A 22,196-nucleotide genomic window follows, 5' to 3' on the forward strand; every position below is an offset into this window, starting at 1 on the left:
CATGGTAATTTTGAACGTAATCCGTTAACAATTATCCAAAACGCATCAACAAATCCCCTTCCTCACGACCCAAGTTCCCAGAGATATACACGACAAATCCAACGTAAAAGAGACACACGCGCCCTAATTCCCAGAGATATACATGCCAAATCCAACGTACAGGACACACACGCGCCTGTGTACTACCAATGTAATATACAGCACTAGCGCTTGGCATGCAATAGCAATCTAATGCAAATCCTGCCCCATTACAAACTTAAAACCAAGTATCCATGTTATCGTCTCCAAATCTGCAATATTCAATAAACCGTTTCTTATGCAATACGGCCCAAAACTTTCCGTCCTCCACAACACACACCATACGAAGACCTAACCGAACAAACATTAAGTGGACCATGGCAAGTGGGGAGTTAATATCCAAACTGATCGGTGCGCGATCCACGAATGGTGTCAGATCCGCCGCGGCCGTAAAGATACTAGCACTACTACCATTAGTATGTAACGAAGACTGAGAATGCCGCGACGATCTGTCAAAGTAAAATCGCTGTATCTCTTGGTCATCTGCTGATATATGGCACATGTTCTCATAATTGTCGGCGACATCGGCCAAGTCGTTGTATTGTATGCCGGACGCATTCGCATCTCTTTCCTTTATCTTATCAAGTGCATACTCCAATTCTGGCGCGGGGAGCAGCCCCACAAGGACCTGGTTGCGAAGTATTGGCAAAGAGCCATCAAGCTCTCCAGACATCTGCAGTACCTCCAACTTTGTGCGCAACGCTGCAGCAGATATATATGCAGAGTCACTGATGTCAATGACTGGACTGGTGGATGATATAGTCGCCTTGGGCACGATCTCGTGCAAAGTGAGTGAAAAGCCCGGAGTTCGCTGATTGTCGAGGAACGGGAAGTTGTTATTGTGCATAACGACGTCGTAGATGGAATTTGGCTCTAGTGCTTGGGCAACCCACTTGCTAATGAGAATCGCGACCGATATTGGCAGGACGTGATCGAGACTACCCGTGAGCTCGAAGAGAATTACAGCCAACGTAACTGTCATTCGCGTGACACCAGCCATTACTGCACCCGCACCGACAATCGCGTAGACACCGGGAATGGTGCAAGCTCGAGGGTCATTTCCAGCTGGGCACGAGGAGAATAGGAACAGGTGGGGCGCTTTGTATTGCAGCCATTGCACTGAAAGACCAACGATTCTTCCAAACAGGGCTCCACTGACCATTGACGGAACATAGATACCCGCAGGGATCTTGAGACCGATTGTCGCTGCAGTCAAGACGGACTTGATTACAAACGCCGCAGTTAGCGACCAGATAGAAGAAGCGTACATGGCCATCGATGTTGGGCACAACGCATCATCTTCCTCGTAATCGAGGCTGCTGTCAAGAGACGACGCGGTTCTGTACGTGCAAGTGCGAGCGAGGTCGTAGAGCAATTCACTAGCGGGTTTTTGAGTGTATACGTTGAAATAGGAGATAGCAGCTGTAACGGCCGCCATGAAAATTATATCAACGACGGGATGCTGGCTGATGAACTGGTTCCGTCTCCAGATACGTGTCCACCTAACAATTGTCAGCGGGACAGCAGTGACCAAGTTGGCATTAACTCACCAAACATTTAGTCGACCGAAAGCAGCTCCAATGACACCTCCACAGGCACCAATGAAAACAAAGATTAAAAACTCAAACGCATGCCAGTCGTGATCGTACGATACTTCAAAAATGACAATCCTGCCGGTACCATACGGGTTCAAAAGTTTCAAAACTAGGGCAGATATAACGGCGCATAGGAATGATCGGATAAGCGTCTTTGGAGGGAAGTAGTAAGACACCTCCTCGAGCGAGAAGAGCACGCCGCCAAGTGGAGAACCAAAGGCTACGGCGACGCCAGCAGATGCCGCAGCTGATAGTATCTCACGGCGTTTTCCGTCATTATTGTTGAACTTTGAGAAGAAGCGACAAGCAATGTTTCCGACACAGGACGCAATGTGGACATATGGACCCTCCTTGCCGACGTTCAGTCCGGATGAGATTGAGAGCACGAGTGCGATTGATTTGATAAACAGGGTGTAAGACCCCAGGAACTTTTTGATGACAAATCCAGAAAGAATGGTCTTGACCTGCTCCATGTCAATATCAAGAAACTGCAAACCAGTTATGACGACTTACCTCAGCTACTCCACTACCCGCAGCTGTATATATGATCGATCTGGGAGCAGCGGCGGGCTGCCCCTTGTGCGCCTCGCTAATGACACTAACAGGTGCACCAGGTGCAAGATTGGCGTTTGTATCTGAAGGAATTCCTCGTGAGCTGCCGGCTACCGTAGAAGGTGCCTTTGGAAAGGGAGTGGTAGAAGCGGTCGTGAAGGTTAGGAGGACGGCGATAAGAGCCAGAGCGACGGAAAGAGTAATATAGAGTGAGTACTCTGCTAACGCCGAGCCTCTCAGTGCAAGCTTCCATTCTAGCCAGGCGGCGCAAGTGTCGCCACTGTCGGCGCAGCAGTCATGTTTTGGTAGAAACCAATTTGTGCCGCAATAGCCGGATCTCCAATCGAACACGCGTTGTTCAGCAGCGTCGATAAGATATGCGACGCAGGCGACGCTGGAGCCAATGACCAAGATCAGAATCCAGCCCTGTGAAGCATCGCGAGCGCGGATAAGTCGACCGCGAAAACCAGGCAGGTCGCGTAGTCGCTTGACTCGGAATGACTCTTTGATATAGTCGTGGACCCAGTCAATTGTAGTGAAGTCATCGTACCATAGTCGCTTGCTGGCGTCGGCGGCAACGGCGATGGACGCAGCAGTCGCTGCTGTGGTGGTAGTGTGTTCATCGCTGGACGCGATGTCGGACAGGGGAATGGACGCCTGGTCCGAGGCGTCGTCGGCCGTGAGGACGGAGACAGGCCGTGGCGGAACGAAAATATCCGGAAGCGACAGACGCTGGTTGGTGTGAAGTGCGGTCTGAACGTGGGTGTGCAGCGAGCGGGGTGTGATGCCAGGCGAGTGCAGGTCAAAGCGGATGGTAGGCGGCAGCACTAAACCTGCCGACCCAGGTGGCTCGAAGGTCCGGACCGGCGAACGGGTCTGTGTCTCGGAGTCGACGGTGGCCGCCGTCGAGACCGTGGCCGCCGTTGACGCGGCAGATGGCGCGCGCGAGATGAGAGGAACGGACTCGGAGGGCATGCAAATGTGGTGTATTTTGCCTGTGCGATAGATAGGAGGGCACTGCGACGGAATGGGCTCGCGATAACGTTTGCTGGAATGGACGAGTGCACAAGGAGATTCCGGAGGTCGCACAAGTTCGCGCCGTTGGAAACACGAAACCAACGTTGGCGAACGCGCTTAGCCACACCAGCCACACCAGTCCCCGGGTGGCCAGGTCCCTGCGCACCGCCGCCCAGGCACGCGAACAGGCGCACTGACGCCATCGCGCGTTTTTGACAATCAGTAGCGGATCACCAAACACAATTGCCGATCACGGAAACCTCACGTGATGAATCACAACCTCCACTTAAGGCCGCGGCTCCTCCGCATTGTGCACATACGGCTGTCTCCATCTACAATCATGGACCTCACTGCGCTTCTCGCCGCCTTGCAGTTTCCGGCGCCAGATTCCGGTTGCGAGTACACTGTGTCGTTGCTCCAGCATGCCGTCAACATCGTTCCGAGTCTACAATATGCCCGCGATGTCGCTGCTGTCTCGCGAATGGTACTGCTCTCTCCGGCCATATGGTCCCAGTCATTTGTCACGCTCTCCTCCCGATCAAGACCAACCGGCGTTATCGTAGCCGATTGCTTCAGGGCAATAGTGCAAGCCCGACTAAGGCGACAGCTACACGCGGCGGCCGAAGCTGATCGGAAGGAAGACACCACACTGTTCGTCCTCGCCCTTCTCGGCGGCATCGCGTCGTGCCATCACATGCAATCTCACCAATTCTATGCCATATCCGGCATACTAACATCCACGCCACTGGCTGTTATTCCACAAGTCGAAAGCGCTTTTGTGGATACTCTCAATGTCATTGCGGATGGCGATCTATGTCACGATGACCTGCCGATCTCGATCTGCGCAACCACAGGCTACGACCACTTATCTCCACGCCACCGTAGCCGGATACATGCTACGCCGTTGCTCACGACCATTCTGGTTCGAGCTCTGTTCGCCGTTCCCAGACATCCAGACGTGTCTGCCGTCGCTGGTCCTTTGTCGCGATTCACTGGCCGGATCTTCAAATTCATGGCAGCATCCGGCGGTCCGCAGCAATGCCATGGGCCATTGTCAATCATCTCTGCCGCGACTTCGCAAGCCAGGGCATTATCGGATGCAAAGGAGTCGACATTTGCAGCTGTCGCCGTCCTATGTGGCCTTGTCGATGGCCTCCAATCTCGCGCCACTCGGCCGTTTGGCATTTTTGTAGATGGCGACGCTGCTGAAGTTGCGACTGCGAAGGCTATAATACTCATACTCAGAGATCTTTCGACCGCAATCTATGGTATTTCTCTTGCTGGCTTTGCTGCCGAGTCGTATCTGCATTCTGCTGCCGTTGGCATCTTAATCGCATACAACAACGGCGACAACATGGAGGATCTAATTGACGCTCTGCAAGACACGACACAGGAACAGGAACGTCTGTTTGCGCTCAATACTGCAGAAAAGATTCTATTATCGTCTCCCGTATCCTCTCCACTTCCTCCTCTTCAGCTCACGAAGTTAGTTCATCCCGCGAAGTCACTTGTCGCTTGTCGCTCAACGGCTGCTGATGGTACAATGGTCAGCAAAGCTATACACGAGGCTGCTCATGCGGTCGTCTTGGCATCGTTACATGTACCAGCACTGGCGATCGAGAATGTGCAATATGTCAAGGGAACGTATATTCCACGAGTGATTGATTTGTATGACAAACGCGAGATCACCGACACCCAGTTCGCCGCCGCCATACGCGCTCTCGCTAACGCGCTGGCCCCCGGTAGCGGTGTACTATCGTCTGCCGCGCCTGTTCTTGCCGAAGATGTGTTATTGCCATCGATAAGAAGTCTCTTGCGTGGCCATAGCACGCCCACTTTAACTGGAATATTTGTGGATGCAACGTTGAGCTGTGTTCCGGTTGACCGGATTCCGTTTTGGCTAAGCACTATAGATGGCGACAGAGACGTCATAGCCGAACGGGTCCGGAAAGGGGATATACCTTCAGTATGCGCGGAAGCCATAGTTAGATGGTGGTTTGATCGAACTCGATCGATGTCGACAACAAGCAGTCGACTGTAACTACTCGGCACATTGCTTATATTTGTAATATAGAGACTGTCACGATTCATATTGTCGCATGTGTCCGGTGTCACCACCGCGTGAGATTCAGGGGGACATACTAGTGTCCAGTTCATAAATGTAGACAAAACCAGATGATGTCGCACTTCCTCGTGCGAGTATGATACACAAGATTGCCAAGGGCTTAAGGACATTTTTAATAGCAGAGAACGTAGGGTACGAAGCAGTAGAATCTCGGAAGGACTAATTTCCAATGATTAAGTAGTCACCTGTGCTCTACTTCTACTTCGCGCTTCATCCTTATTCTCGGCTCTAGTCTGTCTCATCTCTTCCACGAAAACAACGCGCATCAAATTCACCTTACGCACATATTCTTACATCAATACGCACTTCTCCAGTGCGGCATTCCAATCATTCACTTGCATAGTCTCACCTATTGAAGAACCTAACCACGACCCCAGCATCTTTCCCTTCGAACAAGCCCTAGCCTTGGGAGCGCGGGCTTGTTGCATTTCAGGGAATATTTGGAGGAACTTGCCGACAGTAATGCAGTAGCGTGCCATGGTGACGACATAATAATTCCCAAGAAGTTGGGGTCAAATTAACCTAACCCACATCGTATTGTCATTTCCGCGATACCAACTAGTATTCGCGATCTTGCAAGCTGAAGACTCAGTTCGGTAATTAGATCACACTGGATACAACCATCCATACGCAATAGAACATATATGCCACCAGTATTTGCTGTTTGTGCGAGCATTTTTGGAGGATTCGCAATCCGGGGCTAAATCCGGCGGTACTCTTCAGGGGCCAAGTCTGACTTGTATATGCTATACATCTGCGTGCGTCGCAGCATAAAAGCGGGCTATCCATAGCCAAAAGGTTGCAAAACTGAACTATCAGCGATTCTGACTGAATCAGAGCTGACTGGATCGATATGGCATCCAATTCAGCTACGAGATCACCACCCGCACGGATACCAACTCCTACCGACGTGCCGGCGCCTGTATCGCGTTCGTCAACGGCCCAGTCAGTCGCGTCCCCGACTTCTCCACAAAGCGTGTCCGACCAAAAGGCTGGCGAGTCCGGAGACATGAACAGACGAGATTCTATGGAATTGGAGCAGATGATGCCTCGCAAACGTGTGGCCATAGAAATTGCAGAGGAAGTAGAACCGGCAGAAGGTATAGAGGTCCCTGATCGGGTCCATACATCGACCACCACTGTCGACACTCTCCAAGAGAGCATTGGAACGAAGTCAGTACCGGACACAGATGGGATGAACGTTGCAGAGTTCAGTGAAGACGAGCGGCGATCGCTAAGCGTGGTGAACGGTTTTGCCGGCAGCCCCGACACAGTTGATGCGGAGAGTATCGACGACCCAGAGCCATTGACAACTATCGAACGGCTCATATTGACCACCAGTAGTGCCGGTAGCGCAGAGGAATCTTTAAGTATTGAAGCTTGCATATTTGAGGCCAAACGGACACTGCAGACTGATGAACCACGGGACTGGTTGATTGCTATAAACGAGTATATACAGAAGTTTATTAGCCTCGACGAGCCTCATAAGGAGGAATTCTGGGCTTCGGGATCTGCTTTCTTCGCACAACTTCCTCAGATAGTAAATGACTTTTTGAGCCGAATGTGAGTATTACCGATCAAACGTGAACATTTGGTTCGATGCTTATTAGAGCTTAGACAACCATTGCCGTACAGGTTCTGGAATGAGGGCGGCGAGGACTTGGTTATCTCGTTCTTTAAGCGGTATAACCAAGTGGCAATTTACACCTTCCACAAAGATCTGGCAACCGTTAAGAACGGATCTGCGACACCGGAGGGGCTATTATCTTTGCCATTCGCGCATGCTCTTGTCCGTGTGTTCGGCCTACCGCGGGACGGCTTGCTATCAGTTTTCGAGTCAGACAGAGAGGAAATACTTGCGATTGCTACTGTTCTTCCTCACTTTGCAAATGAACGCGGAATCGATGCAATTGCAGCACTGTGGGCCGAAGTTACGAAACCTGATACGCGGATTAATCCGGGTCTATTGACTGCTATGATTCCTCATGTTGAAATTGCAGTCACACTGTCATGGACACTGTATCAGCACTGTCAGACTCTAGATATGGAATGGCCTACAGAAGAAGAATCATCACATTCGTCCGAATTGTCATCGGCCTACTCTGCTATCGACACGGCAGACAGGACTGCTACCCTCAAATTCCCACTTGCACAACTATCTCGATGTTTTGCCTTGCTTGAGAGCACTCTGGTTCGAATTACCGATTCACATCATGCACCAGATCGCATGATTATATACGCCATCGTCGATAAATTATCCGTGTTCTTTTACGTGCTCATTCAAATACCGGAATGCACCATTCTCAGTACTCATCCCGCGACTCATCCTATCATCAAGCTTGCTGACTCGGTACCCGTTGATGAGCTCCGAAAGTTCGGACACATTGTCCGAAAATTGTACTGGTGGATCAAATTCTTCCAATCACCTCGGGCCGAATATAAACTGCACGGTATTAAGAAACTGACCCAGGACCTGAATGCCCTGTACAATGACGCTCATCCGGAGTACTCTCACCATATCATGACTTCATGTGCAGCCATTATGTTAGCAACAAGATTTACGGAGTATCTCGTGAGCACAGAAGCACACAACATCTACATTATCCAGTTCGCCCCGACAATATATGCCGTTCTAACAGTATTGCACGTGATTTCGGAAAAGGATTTGAATTGTCTTTGGAATGAAATGATATCCGGCAATAGTGTGGCCCTATTCAATTCCATTTGCGTCGTGTTCATCCACTTGACACATTTCATGACAGTGGAATGGCTGCATTGGATGACGGATAAGCTCTTGGGAATGCCTCTGGATAGGCTGGAACCTGTCATATTAAAACTGATTGATTCAATTACGAGCTCGTACCATTCACATTGCCAAAAGCTGCCGAGCGGCGGGCAGATTGAAGTACTTCCGATGAACCCATACTTCATACTACTACAGTTGATCAAGCGCGTGGGGAATGTATCCATAGAAGCGGAAGAGTCCATGAAAGTGAAACCGGCGGACTTGTTGGATAATTTGATCCAGAATTTATGCCAACTAGCGACACTCGGACCTAGTGCCGCAGCAAGGCTTTCCTTATTGGAGAGCTCGGTGCAATCTTTGAAGGTGTTCGGTCCCGATTCACTTAAAGATTTGGTTTACATCAAGTCTGCTTTTCGTACGTTTGCTTTCATAGTTCAAATGCAGTGGCACAGGAGAACTAACAGGGATGCAAAGATTCATTGGACGATGCCAGTGATTACAATCTTGACCAGGTTAACGCGATTTTGGATCGCGATGCATATCACGCCGTTCTGGTTCAGGATGTCAAAGAATGGGCTTCACATTGCAAACGGCACCTGCAATCACCGGAATTATACGAGCTGAACGCAATATTGCGGCAAGATTCTCTGGCTGAGATTCTTAAAATCGCGCCTGGCTGTATATCTACGGCATCAGATCTGGAGATGCTGTGGGATGCTCTGGGCGCAAACGAATTGAACAGTCCGCATATTTTAGACAATCTATGGTTGAAACTCGCTAATATCTCCGATACCGTGGGAAGTGTATGAATCGATGATTTTTGTCAACAGCGCGTTTGTGGTCTGCTAATGGCAAGTAGGAATGCCCATTTATAGAACATTGTTTCCGGAAGATTAAGGAGCTTCCGGCGCAACTGCTCTCTGCATCTTGCATCCAATTTATCATAAGTCACCTGGATTACGCGTTTCGCGGAACAGATGTATGTAGCGATCTCAGCATGGCAATGTGGGTACAGCGGTTTGTTAATGACGTTTGTACAGGCGGAAGGATGGCTATGTGAAAACAATTACCTTATTCCCGGATTTGACACTTTGTGGCACTTTTATTTAAATACGCCAGATCACAAGAGTCTCTCCTCTTGCTGTGATGTCATGATTTCCAGCTTTACTGAGGTACGTGGTAGGAGGTCGGTTAAACAGTTGTCAGATTGGACCTGACCCTCCATATAGTCAAAACACATCAAGTGTCTTCATCCAGATGTTATTGACAAATGCCAGCGGTCTCTGGTACGGCATTGTGTGCATGCTATCAATGAGGCTGGAAATGGTATAAGTGGAAGCTTCCTGACATTATTATACGCAGCTAATCGCGACTAGCTATTGCACAATCGCCTGCTCGAGTTGAGCCGACAGCTTCGATTGTCTACAAACGGGGTGTAAAATTTCTAGACATATTTCTGGATACATACCGGCAACAGGTGCAGCCTGTGCTGGACAAACTCCAAGCAGCAGGTGTGCGACAGTGCGAGATCAAAGGAAAGACTATTACTATCAAACTGCAATGGCACGCATACAAGTTTTCATCCGCGATCGAAAGCCTCACGTTAGGCGACGAAAACTCTACCTTTGATTTATACTCACAGATTTCAAGCATTGTCAGCGGTACGAGCTTTAGAATGTTCGTCATGGGAAGTGAGATTCGTGCTAAAGATTTCCCAAAACTGCTGAAGGACACTGGCTTTAGAGATGTTACGGCGGTCATGGTTGTGAAGCGCCCGCAAGCAACAAATGACGAAGAAGCTCCTACAGAGCTGGGACGGTCGGAGACTGTAAAGCCTCTTGTTGTAGAAGAAGCTGATGTCCGCTTGGATGAGCCGCATAATCTCTCAGAAACTCTGGCAAAGAGCCTACGGCCCGCTGAGAGCGAACTTATGGACTCGTTTGACAGATTCTATGCGCTTTTACAGTTACCCGATGATTACGCTTCCTGGAGTTGGAATTTTGTTCGGAAACTTGGCCCTGCACCCAAGCTGTTGGAGGTTTTCCTAAATCCAGAACAAGTGAACGCAAGCTGGAATGAATTATTTCCGCTCCAGCAACCGTTCCGAGCGTTGTATTCGGATTATATTCTTCAGTGCGTATATTCGCTTTATCAACAGGTACGCCGTTCGTAGATACCTTTGGGGTCGCAATATCTAACGGAAGCAGAATAAACTAGATACTCGATGGATTCAACACTGTTATGAGTTCGTCATTCCACAGCTCCTGATACTTGCCGTTAATCCTGCTCTTGCGTCAACTTCCAAGCCAGATGTTCGTAATAGTGTTCGTTGCACGTTTTTGAATCGAACAGTGGTTTTACTCCGCGAAAATGGGTCCAGTGCGCTCTCGCAACATCATTTCCCCATTGAAGATGATATCGACAAATTTGTGTCAAGCCTAGCTGACCTAGCTGACGACACGTCAAAAGATCTCTCCGAGCGTGTTTTGGATGTCTTACTCATATCGTCGATGCGCGACGACCGGATATGGAGAACAGTCGAGGGAAGCAATAATTGGAAAGACGTTTTTAAGCGGTGCCTGCTATTCACTCGCGATGAGTCAGTGCGCTCGTATTACAGTGCCGCGATATCGGACTATATTAAAGGTTTGTTAGCGAAACAAGGTACTACGACGGAAAACGCTGCATTGTTGTATTTCTGGAGGATAGTTGAGTCTATCCTGCCTCAGGCGAACGACGAGAGCGGGAGACAAGCTGCCACTTTATTTACGCTTGCGGAGTTTCTCTTGAAATCATTACTGGGAAACACGGTGATCGAGATTGACGAGAGCACCCTCCTTATGAAGTGGTATAGGTCACTGAAGGAGCATAGGCCTGTTGAGGTGTGACTCACCATATAGGCGTCGTTTGAGCTGCACACTGACAGATCTAGTCACTGTTCGACCAAAATCCCGATCATATCATAAATGGTTATTGTAAACTTATGGCATGCACAATTGAATGTCGACGGGACGAGGAACGGCGGCCTGACATGGGGTATGTTATATAATAGTTTCATGTCTGAGAAGTCTGGGATGACTAATATCTGGCAGTAAAATTTCTCTTTCCACGTTTATGAATCTACTATTCCCTAGAATCGAAGATTGCGGAGTGATTGGCATCGAACCTGATTCTGAAGCTGGGTTCGCTCTCACAGAGTCCGTCGGATGCGTTGTTGCTGACACTAGGCTATCCCTTTACAAACTGATCCTACTATTCACTGACAATGGCTGGGATTTGAACAAAGTTGTTTCGCATCTGCTCAAGCTCTTCCCGGAGGGTAGGACTATAATTGCGTGATTTTATTGAGCAATCACTAACATGAGACAGACGGGGTGCTGCATGATTCTTATAATACTGATCGCGCGCGCTGGCTTCGTGCCGAGTCAGGTTTCGTCGGCTTACAAAATCTTGCGAACACATGCTACGTGAACTCGTTTGTTAACCAACTTTACATGAATGAGGAATTCCGAGGTTACATCTTTGGACTGTCGCAAGATAACTCTCGTTCGCCAAGCCAACGCGTCTTGTTAGAGAACTTGGTCAGACTGTTTGCTTATCTACGTTATAGCTGGCAGAAAATGCTTGACACGAGACCATTTATCCAATCGATCGTGGATTTCGAAAACAAGCCAATAGACATAACTGTGCAAATGGACGTGGACGAATTCTACAACCTTTTGCTTGACAGAATCGAAGGACAGATTTCCGACCCGACCAAAAAGGCTGAGGTCAGGAACTGTTATGGTGGGTCGTTACTGACTCAGATCAAGTCAAAGGAATGCAATCACGTATCTGAGCGCACCGAGCCATTCTCGGCAATCCAATGCGACATTAAAGGCAAACATAATTTGACGGAAAGTTTGAATTCGTATGTTGACGGCGAGACTATGGAAGGCGGTAGGTATAATTGTGCCATGGGATTTGCACGTTTCTAACATAATAGACAATAAATACTGGTGTTCGCAGTGCTCAGCGCATGTGGAAGCTGAGAAAAGGTAGGCTAAGCTTCGATGCACCGTGTAGCATTTCTAATATAGATAGAATCTGTCTGAAAGATGTCCCGAACCACCTAATCTTCCACCTTAAGCGCTTCGACTTTGATCTTCAGACGATGCAACGAAGCAAGATCAACCAGCACTTCGAATTTCCCATGGAGATTGATATTGAGCCGTTCACGTTCAGCCATTTCTCGCAGGATCCCGACGTTTCCGCCTCTGAGAGCGACAATGATAAGTTCCGATTAGTAGGTATTTTGGTTCACAGCGGGACCGCGGAGTCTGGGCATTATTACTCGTATATTCTGAACAAGTCTGCTTCGAGCGAGAAGTATAGATGGATCGAGTTCAATGATGCGGAGGTGTCTCAATTTGATCCAAATATGATTGCAAACACCTGTTTTGGGGGCACAACTTCGGATGTTCCCGGTGATGTGATGGAAAAGCCGTTTTCGGCCTATATGCTGTTCTACGACCGTATCAAGCCTCGAGGACTGAACGAACGCGCGACGAAGGGGGATTCCGATAGCCAGAAAATGATTATGGAAACAAATTGGTCGGCAAAGCCGTATTCATGTCCAGATTCGCTTCACGAACAGATCTGTCGGGAGAATGAACTATTGGCACTGAAATGGACTGCATTTGGCACTGAGCATATGCAGTTTGTGCTGGCCTGCTATCAGCGACTGTGCCAGGCCAAGACCGACGAGGACATTGATCTACTGAGTTTGCAACGGCCATGTGATGACTATCATCTTTTGCTGTTCAAGACATTTTATCAGATTGTTTCACGGATTAAAGATGCGAAGGAAGTGGACCAGTTCATTGCTATTATACAACGGTCACTCATCTCTCAGGCCCGTCATTGCGTGGCATTTCTCACATGGCTTGCGGACTCCGATGCGGAGCTCAGAAGTTTAATTATTCGGTGCCCGAATGCTCAGGTCCGACAGGGTGTATCTAGGTTAGTACGGCTGTGCCTACTGACGATCCGCCAAAATGCACCGGAGGTGTACGGATCGCTGCAAATATGGCTGCAGTGCCTGCTGAATCCGGATGAGGACGAGTCAGGCAATCTAGTGTACCGATTCTTTACTAAACTGGGCGATATTATTCCCAATGTCTCGATTATGTCCCGAGCTTGGGACGAATACTATGGGTTGATGTCGGATATCGCCGGAACTGGACCGCAGGAATGCGCATTTTACATATACTCTGGGTATTTGCAGAAGGCGCTGATTGCGTTTTATGACGACCGACATTTGGCATCGAAGCCGGGACCCGCGTGGCTCGAACTGCGACTGAATGAGAAACGGATGCCGTCGTACACAGGGATTTTGAACTTTTTGTCGCACATGTTGCATCGAGTTGATCTTGATCAAGAGTATGCTGACTCGATCTTTGACCGGTGTCCGGCGGACTTGAGCGATGAAGAAGCTGTCAATACGGTTCCGCTGACGATTGGCGAGGTTGAGTTGCTCTCCCGGGGTGCGAAGAAAAACTGTCTGATGTTCCTGTATCGGCAGCTTGAGTCTGACTGTCCTTTGGACCTGCTGATGAAGTTCATTGAGTTATTTCAACGCCTGGATGGCCGCCAGACGACACGGTTGATATTCAATACTGTATCGCTCGGTCTTGAGGCCGATAATGCAGACAATGTGGGGCCATTTTTGATGTGCATGTTGCGTTTGTCTAGTGCGTTTCAGCTTACTCAGCGGGACTGTGATCAGTTGACGGATCGGATATTTAGAAATCTGGAGAGCACGAGTGAATTTTCCGGAGAAGCATTTGTGGATTTCATTTCGCGTACAATAGTGCAGACAGATGTGCCAGAGCCGATGAAGAAGTCGATGCTCACGCAGGTTCATGTCTGGGCGCCACCGTTACTTGTGCATTGGAGTAAGAGTGTGAGAGACGCGGCTGAAAGCAATCTTGAGAGGCTGTTGTTCAGCAAAGCACTGGCACTGGAAGAGCAACTCGCGTTACTTGAATGTGCTCTGACTGCAGAGAAGCTGCCCGGAGAGGCTCAGGACACAGCCGAGGCGCAGGAGGAGAGTATTGGCTCGCCGCGGCCATCGGCACATGAGGGTGCTCCCCGGTTGCTGGAGCGATCAGGTAGCAGACATTTAAATCAACCACCGAGATCTGTAGAGAGCGAGACCGCGGAAGAGCACGAGCGGACAAAGCGTCGGCGAGCATCATTTTTGCAGATTACCATGCGCCTGGTGTCGAGCATCTTTGGACTTGTGGAGCGCAAGTATCGCAACCCAAAAGTTCGATTGAACGCGGAGGAGTTGAATTTCGATAATCTGAGCGATGTTCTGCGGACATGTGCACGTGTACTGGATGACGATGATATGACTGTTCGGATAGAGGAATTGCGACAGGACCTGGAAGCGATGCACGTGCAAAGCGAAGAGGCCAATTCTGGTACGTGTTGTTTTGCGCGGCTAGTAGACAGAAGACGGAGCGATGGAAACTAACCACGTAGCAGTTGACTGGACATCGGACGGTGACGGCGGCAGCGATCTTGACGAAGGATATCTGATGGAGTTGGAGGAAACGGTTGCGATGGGATAGACGACAACCGTATTGTACATACTTGCTGGAAGCGGGAATACATGATTTATGGGATATACGGGTGTTATTGCAGTATGGATCGGTTGGTGTACATATTATACTTTAACTATGTGCTTTAAGGTAACTTCGTCAATGATATGTCAGTGAACAAGTTAGGTCCAGAACGGTTCTGCGGGCAAGGGTTGCGGCGCAGCACGTGGCCTCGATGACACTTCATATTATGCGAGATGTGGCCGCCCCTGACGAAATACACAATATTACGAACACTAACAATGAATGAATGCGGCTTCACTCGTCCCTTGTCCTCGTCCGCCTACTCCGCTCGCTTGTCGCGTGAGTCGCGGCCGCCACGCCAGGACCTCTCGCGTGATGACCCCTACTTTCTGACCTGTTCTCTGCTACGATCTGAACTGTGTTTTCTTTCGCATCTTCAGTTACCTACCTGTCGCCTGCTTTCTCATCTTGTTCCAGTGAAGATAGCAATGGCCATTCCAGGCAATGCTCCGGCGCGTCAGAGAGCGCACGACCAACACGGCCATCAGCAACCTTCCACCCATGGGCGAGCACTCGTTGGCGTACCCTGCGCCATGTGCGAAGAGCCTCTCGAGAACTCTTTTCAGGGCGAGCGCGTCATTGAGTTCGGCTGCGGCCACGTCGGCCACGAGGCATGCTTCAAAGAGGTCTTCAGAGAGGCCGTCGACGAAATGATCGCCAACGCGGCGTACTCACCTGCTCAGGTGAATGGACATAAGCACGACAAGCGCCACGTTCCTCAGATCAGATGCCCGATATGCGATTCCGTCATTCAGATTGACCCTCTACGGCACGGGAACCTCCTTAATTCTGCAAGTGAGTGCTGGGTTCGCCTTTGGTACCAAACATGAACGCTAATTGCTGCTAGAAAAATCTATCGGCCTTCCACGCGAAGAGCCTGGTCTTCATGGCAGTCTCAATCTCACAAGCACGAACAACAACGCGGCGGCGTCGTTCTCGACACGCGATCCGACTTCCGACACTCCCCTTCAGAGGCCCCCGCATGGAATGTTCTCCAAGCAGCCATCGAGCTCGAGTGGAGCCAACACCGTCGGTGATTTTCCGCTCACGAAGCCATTGCAACTTCGGCAGACGTCCAGTCTCAATAACTTGAAACAGCAAGCCGAGTTTTCCTCATTCGCAGCAGCTGGCGTAATGCGGGAAGGTCCGCGCGAGCCCTTGAAGACAGTACAACACTCGCCGGCCGCTCTCGCCGTTGAGAATCAAACGCTGCGGAATGCAATCATATCATCAACTGCCCCGGCTGCAGCACCATCTGCAATTCCAAAGCAATCTGTTTCGGACGCACCATCATTATTTTCGCCGTTGCTGCCTCCACTGGCCCCCCCGCCACCTCTTCCGCCCAAGGCTCGCATTCCTGATCCAAAGGTGTATATGACGCCTGCCACTCCTGCTGTCATAAGGTCGACTGAGGAGCAGTGTTTGAGCTGTCTTGTTCACGTTGAGATCCCAAATTGCATCACAACCGGCGTCTCAGCCTTCTCGGCAGAGTCACCCAATGGCAGGCTAATGACATTGCCAAAATCAAGGTGGGAGGACTTCACCTCTGCTGAACGTGTGCTTCACTATTTAAAATCGCGTTTGGAGAAAGTGGAGAAATACAAGTCCTTAGATATCACCTCGTATGTAGATTTCAGCTTATTCTCAATCAATTCATAGGCTCTGAATTAATGGCTAATTTTGCTGTGAAGATTTGGTAAAGTCAGACTGTGGGGACTGCTATGTGTCAGCTACATGGACGCGTGGCAGGTCCTGGACTGCTATCTATTTCGTGACTATCTAATTTGCGTAAAGGAAAAAGTCGAGGATTTTCCGGACAAGAACGTGTCTCCCGGCAGCCAGCCATCACGCGATCGCCTGAGTATTAAAAGCTTCGTGTGCCTCCGGAAGCATTTAGTCAGTGTCTCTGTGAACAATGACAATAGCAACTACAATCTTGTGTTGAATCTCTCAGTTAAAGAACTGCCACAATTGATTCTGACATTCAGAGATGATGTCGAGCGAGAGCGATGGCGGCTGGCCTTAATAAATCTGGACGATAGTGTTGTACCCTCTGCGAAAGATGTCACCCTAAGCCCGACGTCCCCACCATTGTCAGAACTTCCGCCCGGCATGCCAAATGGTCGGATGAACGGGCGCGGATCAGAGTCATCGATGTTATCGTCCATTACAACATTGGCGCAGGCCCTAACTCCAACCACACCGTACACTCCTGTCGGCGAGTCCCCTAGAGTATTGCCATTCAATGCGCACATTCCTGTCGACTTGGTCATTGCCGTCCCTGTGGCCGATTCTATGGGAAATAGCAAACTAGGGCCAATCCAGGATGCATTAACATTTATAATCGAGTCGATTGGCGGCAGAGACAGGGTTGGACTAGTAGCTTACACGTCTCGTGGGGCATCGAACGTGACTGTGGGGGGCCTGAAGAATAAGTCTTGGGACGGATGGGATTCAATCATATCACAGCTGTCGTCGCTCAAGAAGTCCGGTTCACGGGCGAATCCGTTGAAAGGTGCCAAGCAGGCATTGGAGCTTCTCCGATCGCGGACGTCGCAGAACCCGATATCCTCGATTTTCCTGATTAGCGATTCTCCGAACGGCCAGATGTCGCTGTCGGCGCTCGAGCAGACAGCATATCGACAATCGGTGAAAGAGTTCTGCTTGAATGCCATCTCGTCATCGGTTCTGATACATTGCTTCGGGATCGGCATGCGTCACGATCCTGAAGATTTAGTTGAGATAAGCAGTAACTCCCGAGGAACTTACACGTATATCAAGGAATGGAACCTAATTCCGGAATGCCTTGCCGGATGCCTCGGTCTGACTTTCGGACTGTCACATCGAGATGTGAAGGTGCTGCTGAAAATCCCAGAAGAGAGCAACGGCCGGATACTGAAGGTTGAAGGTAGCTTGTCGCATATTCTCAGGAACGGAGACAGAGAAGCCGAGGTCTTGCTCGGTGACGCGGCATTTGGTGAATCGAAAGGTTTCTTTGTTCTGTTTCTCGTTCGATAGACATGAAACTGATCCAGGTCTTAGATGTCATCGTCCAGCTGGCGATTCCCCCGTATCATAAACCGTGTTCTTTCAAACCATTGGACAATTGGGATGTGATGATGTCGGATTTGAAGTCCATTGGCGACGACGATGTTGAGGATTCGAGGTCGTCAGTAGATTCTGTAGCTGCGGTCCGGCGCCGCAACGGTTCGCTCGACTATCCCGTTAGAGAGCGCCCCGAAAGCGTGGAAGAACTTCCGGTGTTGAAGGCGGAAGTTTCGTTCTCTCAATTCAGCATTTCATCAAACGTACAGAGACACAGAGTCAAGCCCGGTGCGCTTCTCGTCATACTGATGCTGCAAGCAACTCAGCACCAGCATCAACAGCAGCAGCAACAGCAACAGCAACAGCAACAGCAACCGGAGCAAAAGCGGAAACAGTCGGTAGTGAGCATTTGCCCGCCGGCGACGTCTGCGAATCCGCGATTGGGGCAGCGGAGAGTCGAGATTCTGACGGCAGAGTGTCTAAAGCGTGCAGTCGTGCTGGTGCAGAACGGAAAGTCGGAGAAGGCAGTCGAACTGATGAAAAAGAGTCAGAAAATCACACAAGGCTTATCACTGGGCGCGTTACCCCTTCCACCGGAAGCATCCATTGGGTCCGGGACGTCATCAAAAGGAAGTGTAGACGGAAGCAGTACGCCGCCACCGCTGCCGCCATCACGGAGAGGGACAGTCGGGGGAGTAGATCAGGCTATTATCGATGCTTTGAGTACGGAAATGCAAGAGGCGCTCAATGCAACCGCGGACACAGATATGTTTCTGCACGACGTTCGCAAACGGATCATGCAAGCCGTCGGAGTGATCATGACGCAGCGAGCGTTCACCACACGGTCAGCGTTGGAGTCGTACTTTGCAAGTAGAGTTGAGAATGTGAGGAAACTTGTGAACTTGGCTCAAGAATGGCGTGAGAAGCAAACGGAGATTGCCACAAATTCGCCTTACTGATATATTTCCGTTTGTATGATATGATTTGATGTACAATAGTGTGATGTATAATACATATGATGTTCATTTCTTTATCAAACCACGCAGGGACAAGTCGTAGATGACCTCTTCAACTTTCTTGACGTCATATTTTATGGAGTCGACTCGACTGCGCAGTGCGTCGTTTTTGAGGTTGAGCACTAAAAATCCTGCTTGGAGCTGCTTGATGAAGTAATTGATGCGGATCGGCGTGGAGTAGTTGGAATTCTCGGCCATGATGACCGAGTTTACAGCTAGACGCGACTGAATGGCATAGTCAGCATTACCCCTGCGAAACTCAAGTTCGCGACGTACGAGTTCACTTATGAGAGATATTGTGGCTTGAAGATACTCTTCTAGCGTCAGATGAAATGCGCTCTCGTCTTCCAGACCGGGTTTTACTGCAATTACATCGTTACACCTACGTTTACTAAATCGCGAACTGACTTACCACCCAACGTCTCGCAGACACGCTCGAGACTGGTCAGTTGACCAACTCTTGCTGTTACATCTTCATTCTCTGTGGCAGTCTCGACCGGTTGATCGCTCTTGTCTTGCTTGCTGCTTCCACAGTTATAGGCATTATAGGAGTTTCCCTCGTTAACGAGCCAGTCCCTGAAGAAAGCCGCAAATGCAGCATTCTGGAGAGTCCGGCTCCAGAGGGCGTTGTACTTGTAAAACGGATGCTGCGAGGCCAAGGCAGCAAGATTCTGGATCGCTTCTTTCAGAAATTGGAAGGATTTGGAAGTGCGAGCGGCAAAAGTAGGAACTGATGCGGTTAGTAGTGCGGACGCAATATAAGAATAATTTCTTACATGAGGACGGAACGGAGGAGTGCGCTGTGGACAAAATTGAGACGATCGAGCGTATGTGTTGGTCGATTGCTTTCGTGAGATTACGAATATTCTGATGTAGATTGTATTTAGTTCTGTAATGGGAGGGAGCAAATAGCTAGCATGTATGTACCTCGCGAATCTCAGAACTAAACACGAAAAATGTCAGCGGTGGACTACACAGACTGACCTTCTAGTCGACTGCAGTACGTACTCACGATCTATGCTATCCTGACACTTGTTGAATATCTCCAAATCCATGGTGATTTCCATCATGACTGCGAAGAATGATATAAGTTACCAATTAACTTGGCGAGCATAAGTTATATCGTCAGCAAACGGGTCTTGTGTCGGAAGCCCCACGATGCCCCATAACGGCGGCGTCGGCGCCTGCCAGATCGTATCGCCATCGCCCTCACGATCGCAATCACCATATCCTTGATCACTTGCCTCTGTGTCTGCCTTTTCATTTGCTCCCATCTACTAGTTCTTCCGCGCCCATGAGTAGCAAAGTAAGTTATCCGCAGTCACCTCCATCGCATCATCAGGCTAACCTTTGTCGGGCAGAAACCCCCGAGGGGGGGACTCGCGGCGCCGCCCTCGATTCCTCAATCGGAAGGTGTGTAGTTTGACGCGCAATCGAGCGTATATTGATGACTAATTCTCGTCTCAGAAATCAAATACCGCCAGAAATGCAAAGATCTCAAGAAACGGATCCGCGAAATCGAGGAGCAGAACGACGTTCTCACGCTGCGGCTGGCCAGGGCAAAACGTGCTGTCCAGCGCATGCGCTTGGAGCGTGCATTCTTGCTGGAAAAGCTCGAGGAGCGCACCTTCCTCAAAGTGGATGACTCCGAGGGAAGTCCGTCACCTCCGCCATCAGTATGTTAACGGTTTCTGTATCCAGAGGCTGTTGCTGACCAGATATAGCCGCCTCGAATCCACTTCCGACACCGAAGACGAGAGTCTGAGGGCTCGTTGTCACCTGTCGGAGAGTCGACAACGGGTGGGTTCACCGCCTTTACAAACAACGGAACTACATCCAAGACCAATCACACGCAATCTGCAAACTCATCCTCTAATGCGCCAACGACAGGCCTTCATCACGCCAAGAAGAAACATCACACTCAGCGCGATCCGAACGCCCCCAAGCGACCGCAGAATGCATATATTATCTTTTGTGATCATGAAAAGGAACGAGTGCGTGCGCAATTAGAACAGTCTCAGCCTGGCGAGACCTTCGATCTTACCAAGGCAATGGCTGAAGCATGGCGTGATTTAGGTGATGATGGCCGGAAACCTTATTATGAGCTCTATGATGCTGAAAAGGCTCGTTATAATCGAGAGATGGAGGCGTATGTTCCTCCAGGCAGCGTTCCGCCTGTCACGTCGGCGTCAGGCAATGTAGCGAACAACAGTGCGATGCCACCAGTTTCCTCGCCGACTCCGATCGTGGACGACACCGTAGACACGATTCCTATGTCTCAGGTAGACGAGCACACGACAGTCGAAGAAGAAGACGAAGAAATGGAAGACGTATCGTTTGGCGGAGGGTTTACGGCTGTTAATAGACGATGATAAGCTTGAGAGTTTGCAAAGTTGAGACATTGAAAAGTACGCAATTACAATAATTAGATAATGCGGCGCATGGTTTGGGTTCTGGGTTTTGTTGTTAAAAAAACACATGGGACAGCTGCTACGATTTTCTCCTTTAAGTCTTGGAAGTGCTACAAGACGTGCGCTGCTTCAGTTAATAGTATTGTTTGTAGGTGTCATTATCCGCTCTAGGTTTGACTTGTACATTACATATCCTTTGTTATGGCTAATATTCGTTGATGTGTGGCTCTGTAAAGACCAATGCAGATCAGGTACCTAACAGACGACTACCAAGCATTGAGTTATTGCTATATGCGAAGAATCTAAAACTAATGGATTTGTCCCATGGCTACTAATTAGCTAGACAAAACCCTTGCAAAGGAGGTTTTTACACGACCGTCAACTTCGTCCGGGAGTATTGCCGCTCTATGTACAAACCTACAAGGCACGGATTACGCCAACGGTATATTAATGAACCATATAACCAATCTGAGTAGATTTCTCACAGTTATTATAATTAGTTAACGAAATGATAAATAGCAAAATAAAACAGACTTGTTTCCTATAGAACATGCTAAACTATTCCATCTAACGCTCTGCGGCAATCGACTGAGGAGATTATAATATAATTTTAGCAACCTTTAAATGTCACTAGCAGGTAGCCACGTATTCAGAGTCTCATGACTCATCAAAATTGCCCATTTTAATGAGATGGTGATGCTTCCGACCCATGCTTTGCTCAAGTAGTCGTTCATGAGTACCATCCTTGCAGTAACTCCGCTTCAGATATAGGTACATGTGATTGGTCATCCAGGATATGATTTTCCAAAGTCACCGTAACGGCAGCATCCAAAAAGAAACCTCAGGGGCACTATAAAAAATCCGAGACCATCAGTCCTAGACCTGGAGATTTTCGAAATTTTCTGTTCAGGTCACTAGGGGTGGACACGAATGACGAATA

At 49.3% G+C, this 22,196-nt stretch overlaps 6 protein-coding genes across 6 annotated transcripts; 4 read left to right on the plus strand and 2 right to left on the minus strand.

The window, feature by feature from the left end:
* Positions 1-129: 129 nt before the first annotated feature.
* On the minus strand, positions 130-3,355 carry POJ06DRAFT_75480 (chloride channel). Its single transcript, XM_056191510.1, has 3 exons — positions 2,187-3,355; positions 1,629-2,137; positions 130-1,580 (listed from the first exon to the last, which is right to left on the minus strand). Exons 1-3 carry the CDS (start codon positions 3,198-3,200, stop codon positions 257-259), a joined length of 2,847 nt encoding a protein of 948 aa, XP_056045469.1. The 5' UTR covers positions 3,201-3,355; the 3' UTR covers positions 130-256.
* A 227-nt stretch (positions 3,356-3,582) lies between these two features.
* On the plus strand, positions 3,583-5,283 carry POJ06DRAFT_266631 (uncharacterized protein; the record flags this gene model as incomplete). The annotated part of the gene is made up of 1 exon (XM_056189168.1): positions 3,583-5,283. One exon carries the CDS (start codon positions 3,583-3,585, stop codon positions 5,281-5,283), a length of 1,701 nt encoding a protein of 566 aa, XP_056045470.1.
* Positions 5,284-6,220: 937 nt separating this feature from the next.
* On the plus strand, positions 6,221-14,730 carry POJ06DRAFT_220267 (uncharacterized protein; the record flags this gene model as incomplete). Its single annotated transcript, XM_056185605.1, has 14 exons — positions 6,221-6,930; positions 6,985-8,528; positions 8,588-8,916; positions 8,973-9,092; positions 9,154-9,285; positions 9,343-9,439; positions 9,490-10,271; positions 10,318-10,995; positions 11,046-11,149; positions 11,206-11,432; positions 11,483-12,052; positions 12,099-12,150; positions 12,197-14,580; positions 14,642-14,730. 14 exons carry the CDS (start codon positions 6,221-6,223, stop codon positions 14,728-14,730), a joined length of 7,818 nt encoding a protein of 2,605 aa, XP_056045471.1.
* A 482-nt stretch (positions 14,731-15,212) lies between these two features.
* On the plus strand, positions 15,213-18,788 carry POJ06DRAFT_266633 (uncharacterized protein; the record flags this gene model as incomplete). The annotated part of the gene is made up of 4 exons (XM_056189169.1): positions 15,213-15,579; positions 15,632-16,406; positions 16,476-17,773; positions 17,827-18,788. 4 exons carry the CDS (start codon positions 15,213-15,215, stop codon positions 18,786-18,788), a joined length of 3,402 nt encoding a protein of 1,133 aa, XP_056045472.1.
* Positions 18,789-18,851: 63 nt separating this feature from the next.
* Positions 18,852-19,900, minus strand: POJ06DRAFT_266634 (Translin; the record flags this gene model as incomplete). Its single annotated transcript, XM_056189170.1, has 6 exons — positions 18,852-19,070; positions 19,122-19,207; positions 19,258-19,575; positions 19,622-19,712; positions 19,773-19,788; positions 19,854-19,900. The coding sequence occupies 6 exons, from the start codon at positions 19,898-19,900 to the stop codon at positions 18,852-18,854; spliced, it is 777 nt and encodes a 258-aa protein (XP_056045473.1).
* A 239-nt stretch (positions 19,901-20,139) lies between these two features.
* On the plus strand, positions 20,140-21,217 carry POJ06DRAFT_266635 (uncharacterized protein; the record flags this gene model as incomplete). The annotated part of the gene is made up of 4 exons (XM_056189171.1): positions 20,140-20,151; positions 20,207-20,258; positions 20,313-20,521; positions 20,570-21,217. The coding sequence occupies 4 exons, from the start codon at positions 20,140-20,142 to the stop codon at positions 21,215-21,217; spliced, it is 921 nt and encodes a 306-aa protein (XP_056045474.1).
* Between the last annotated feature and the right edge of the window lie 979 nt (positions 21,218-22,196).

The sequence above is a fragment of the Lipomyces tetrasporus genome, assembly GCF_029532465.1.
Source record: "Lipomyces tetrasporus strain NRRL Y-64009 chromosome Unknown POJ06scaffold_3, whole genome shotgun sequence".
NCBI classification, from domain to species: Eukaryota; Fungi; Ascomycota; class Lipomycetes; order Lipomycetales; family Lipomycetaceae; genus Lipomyces; species Lipomyces tetrasporus.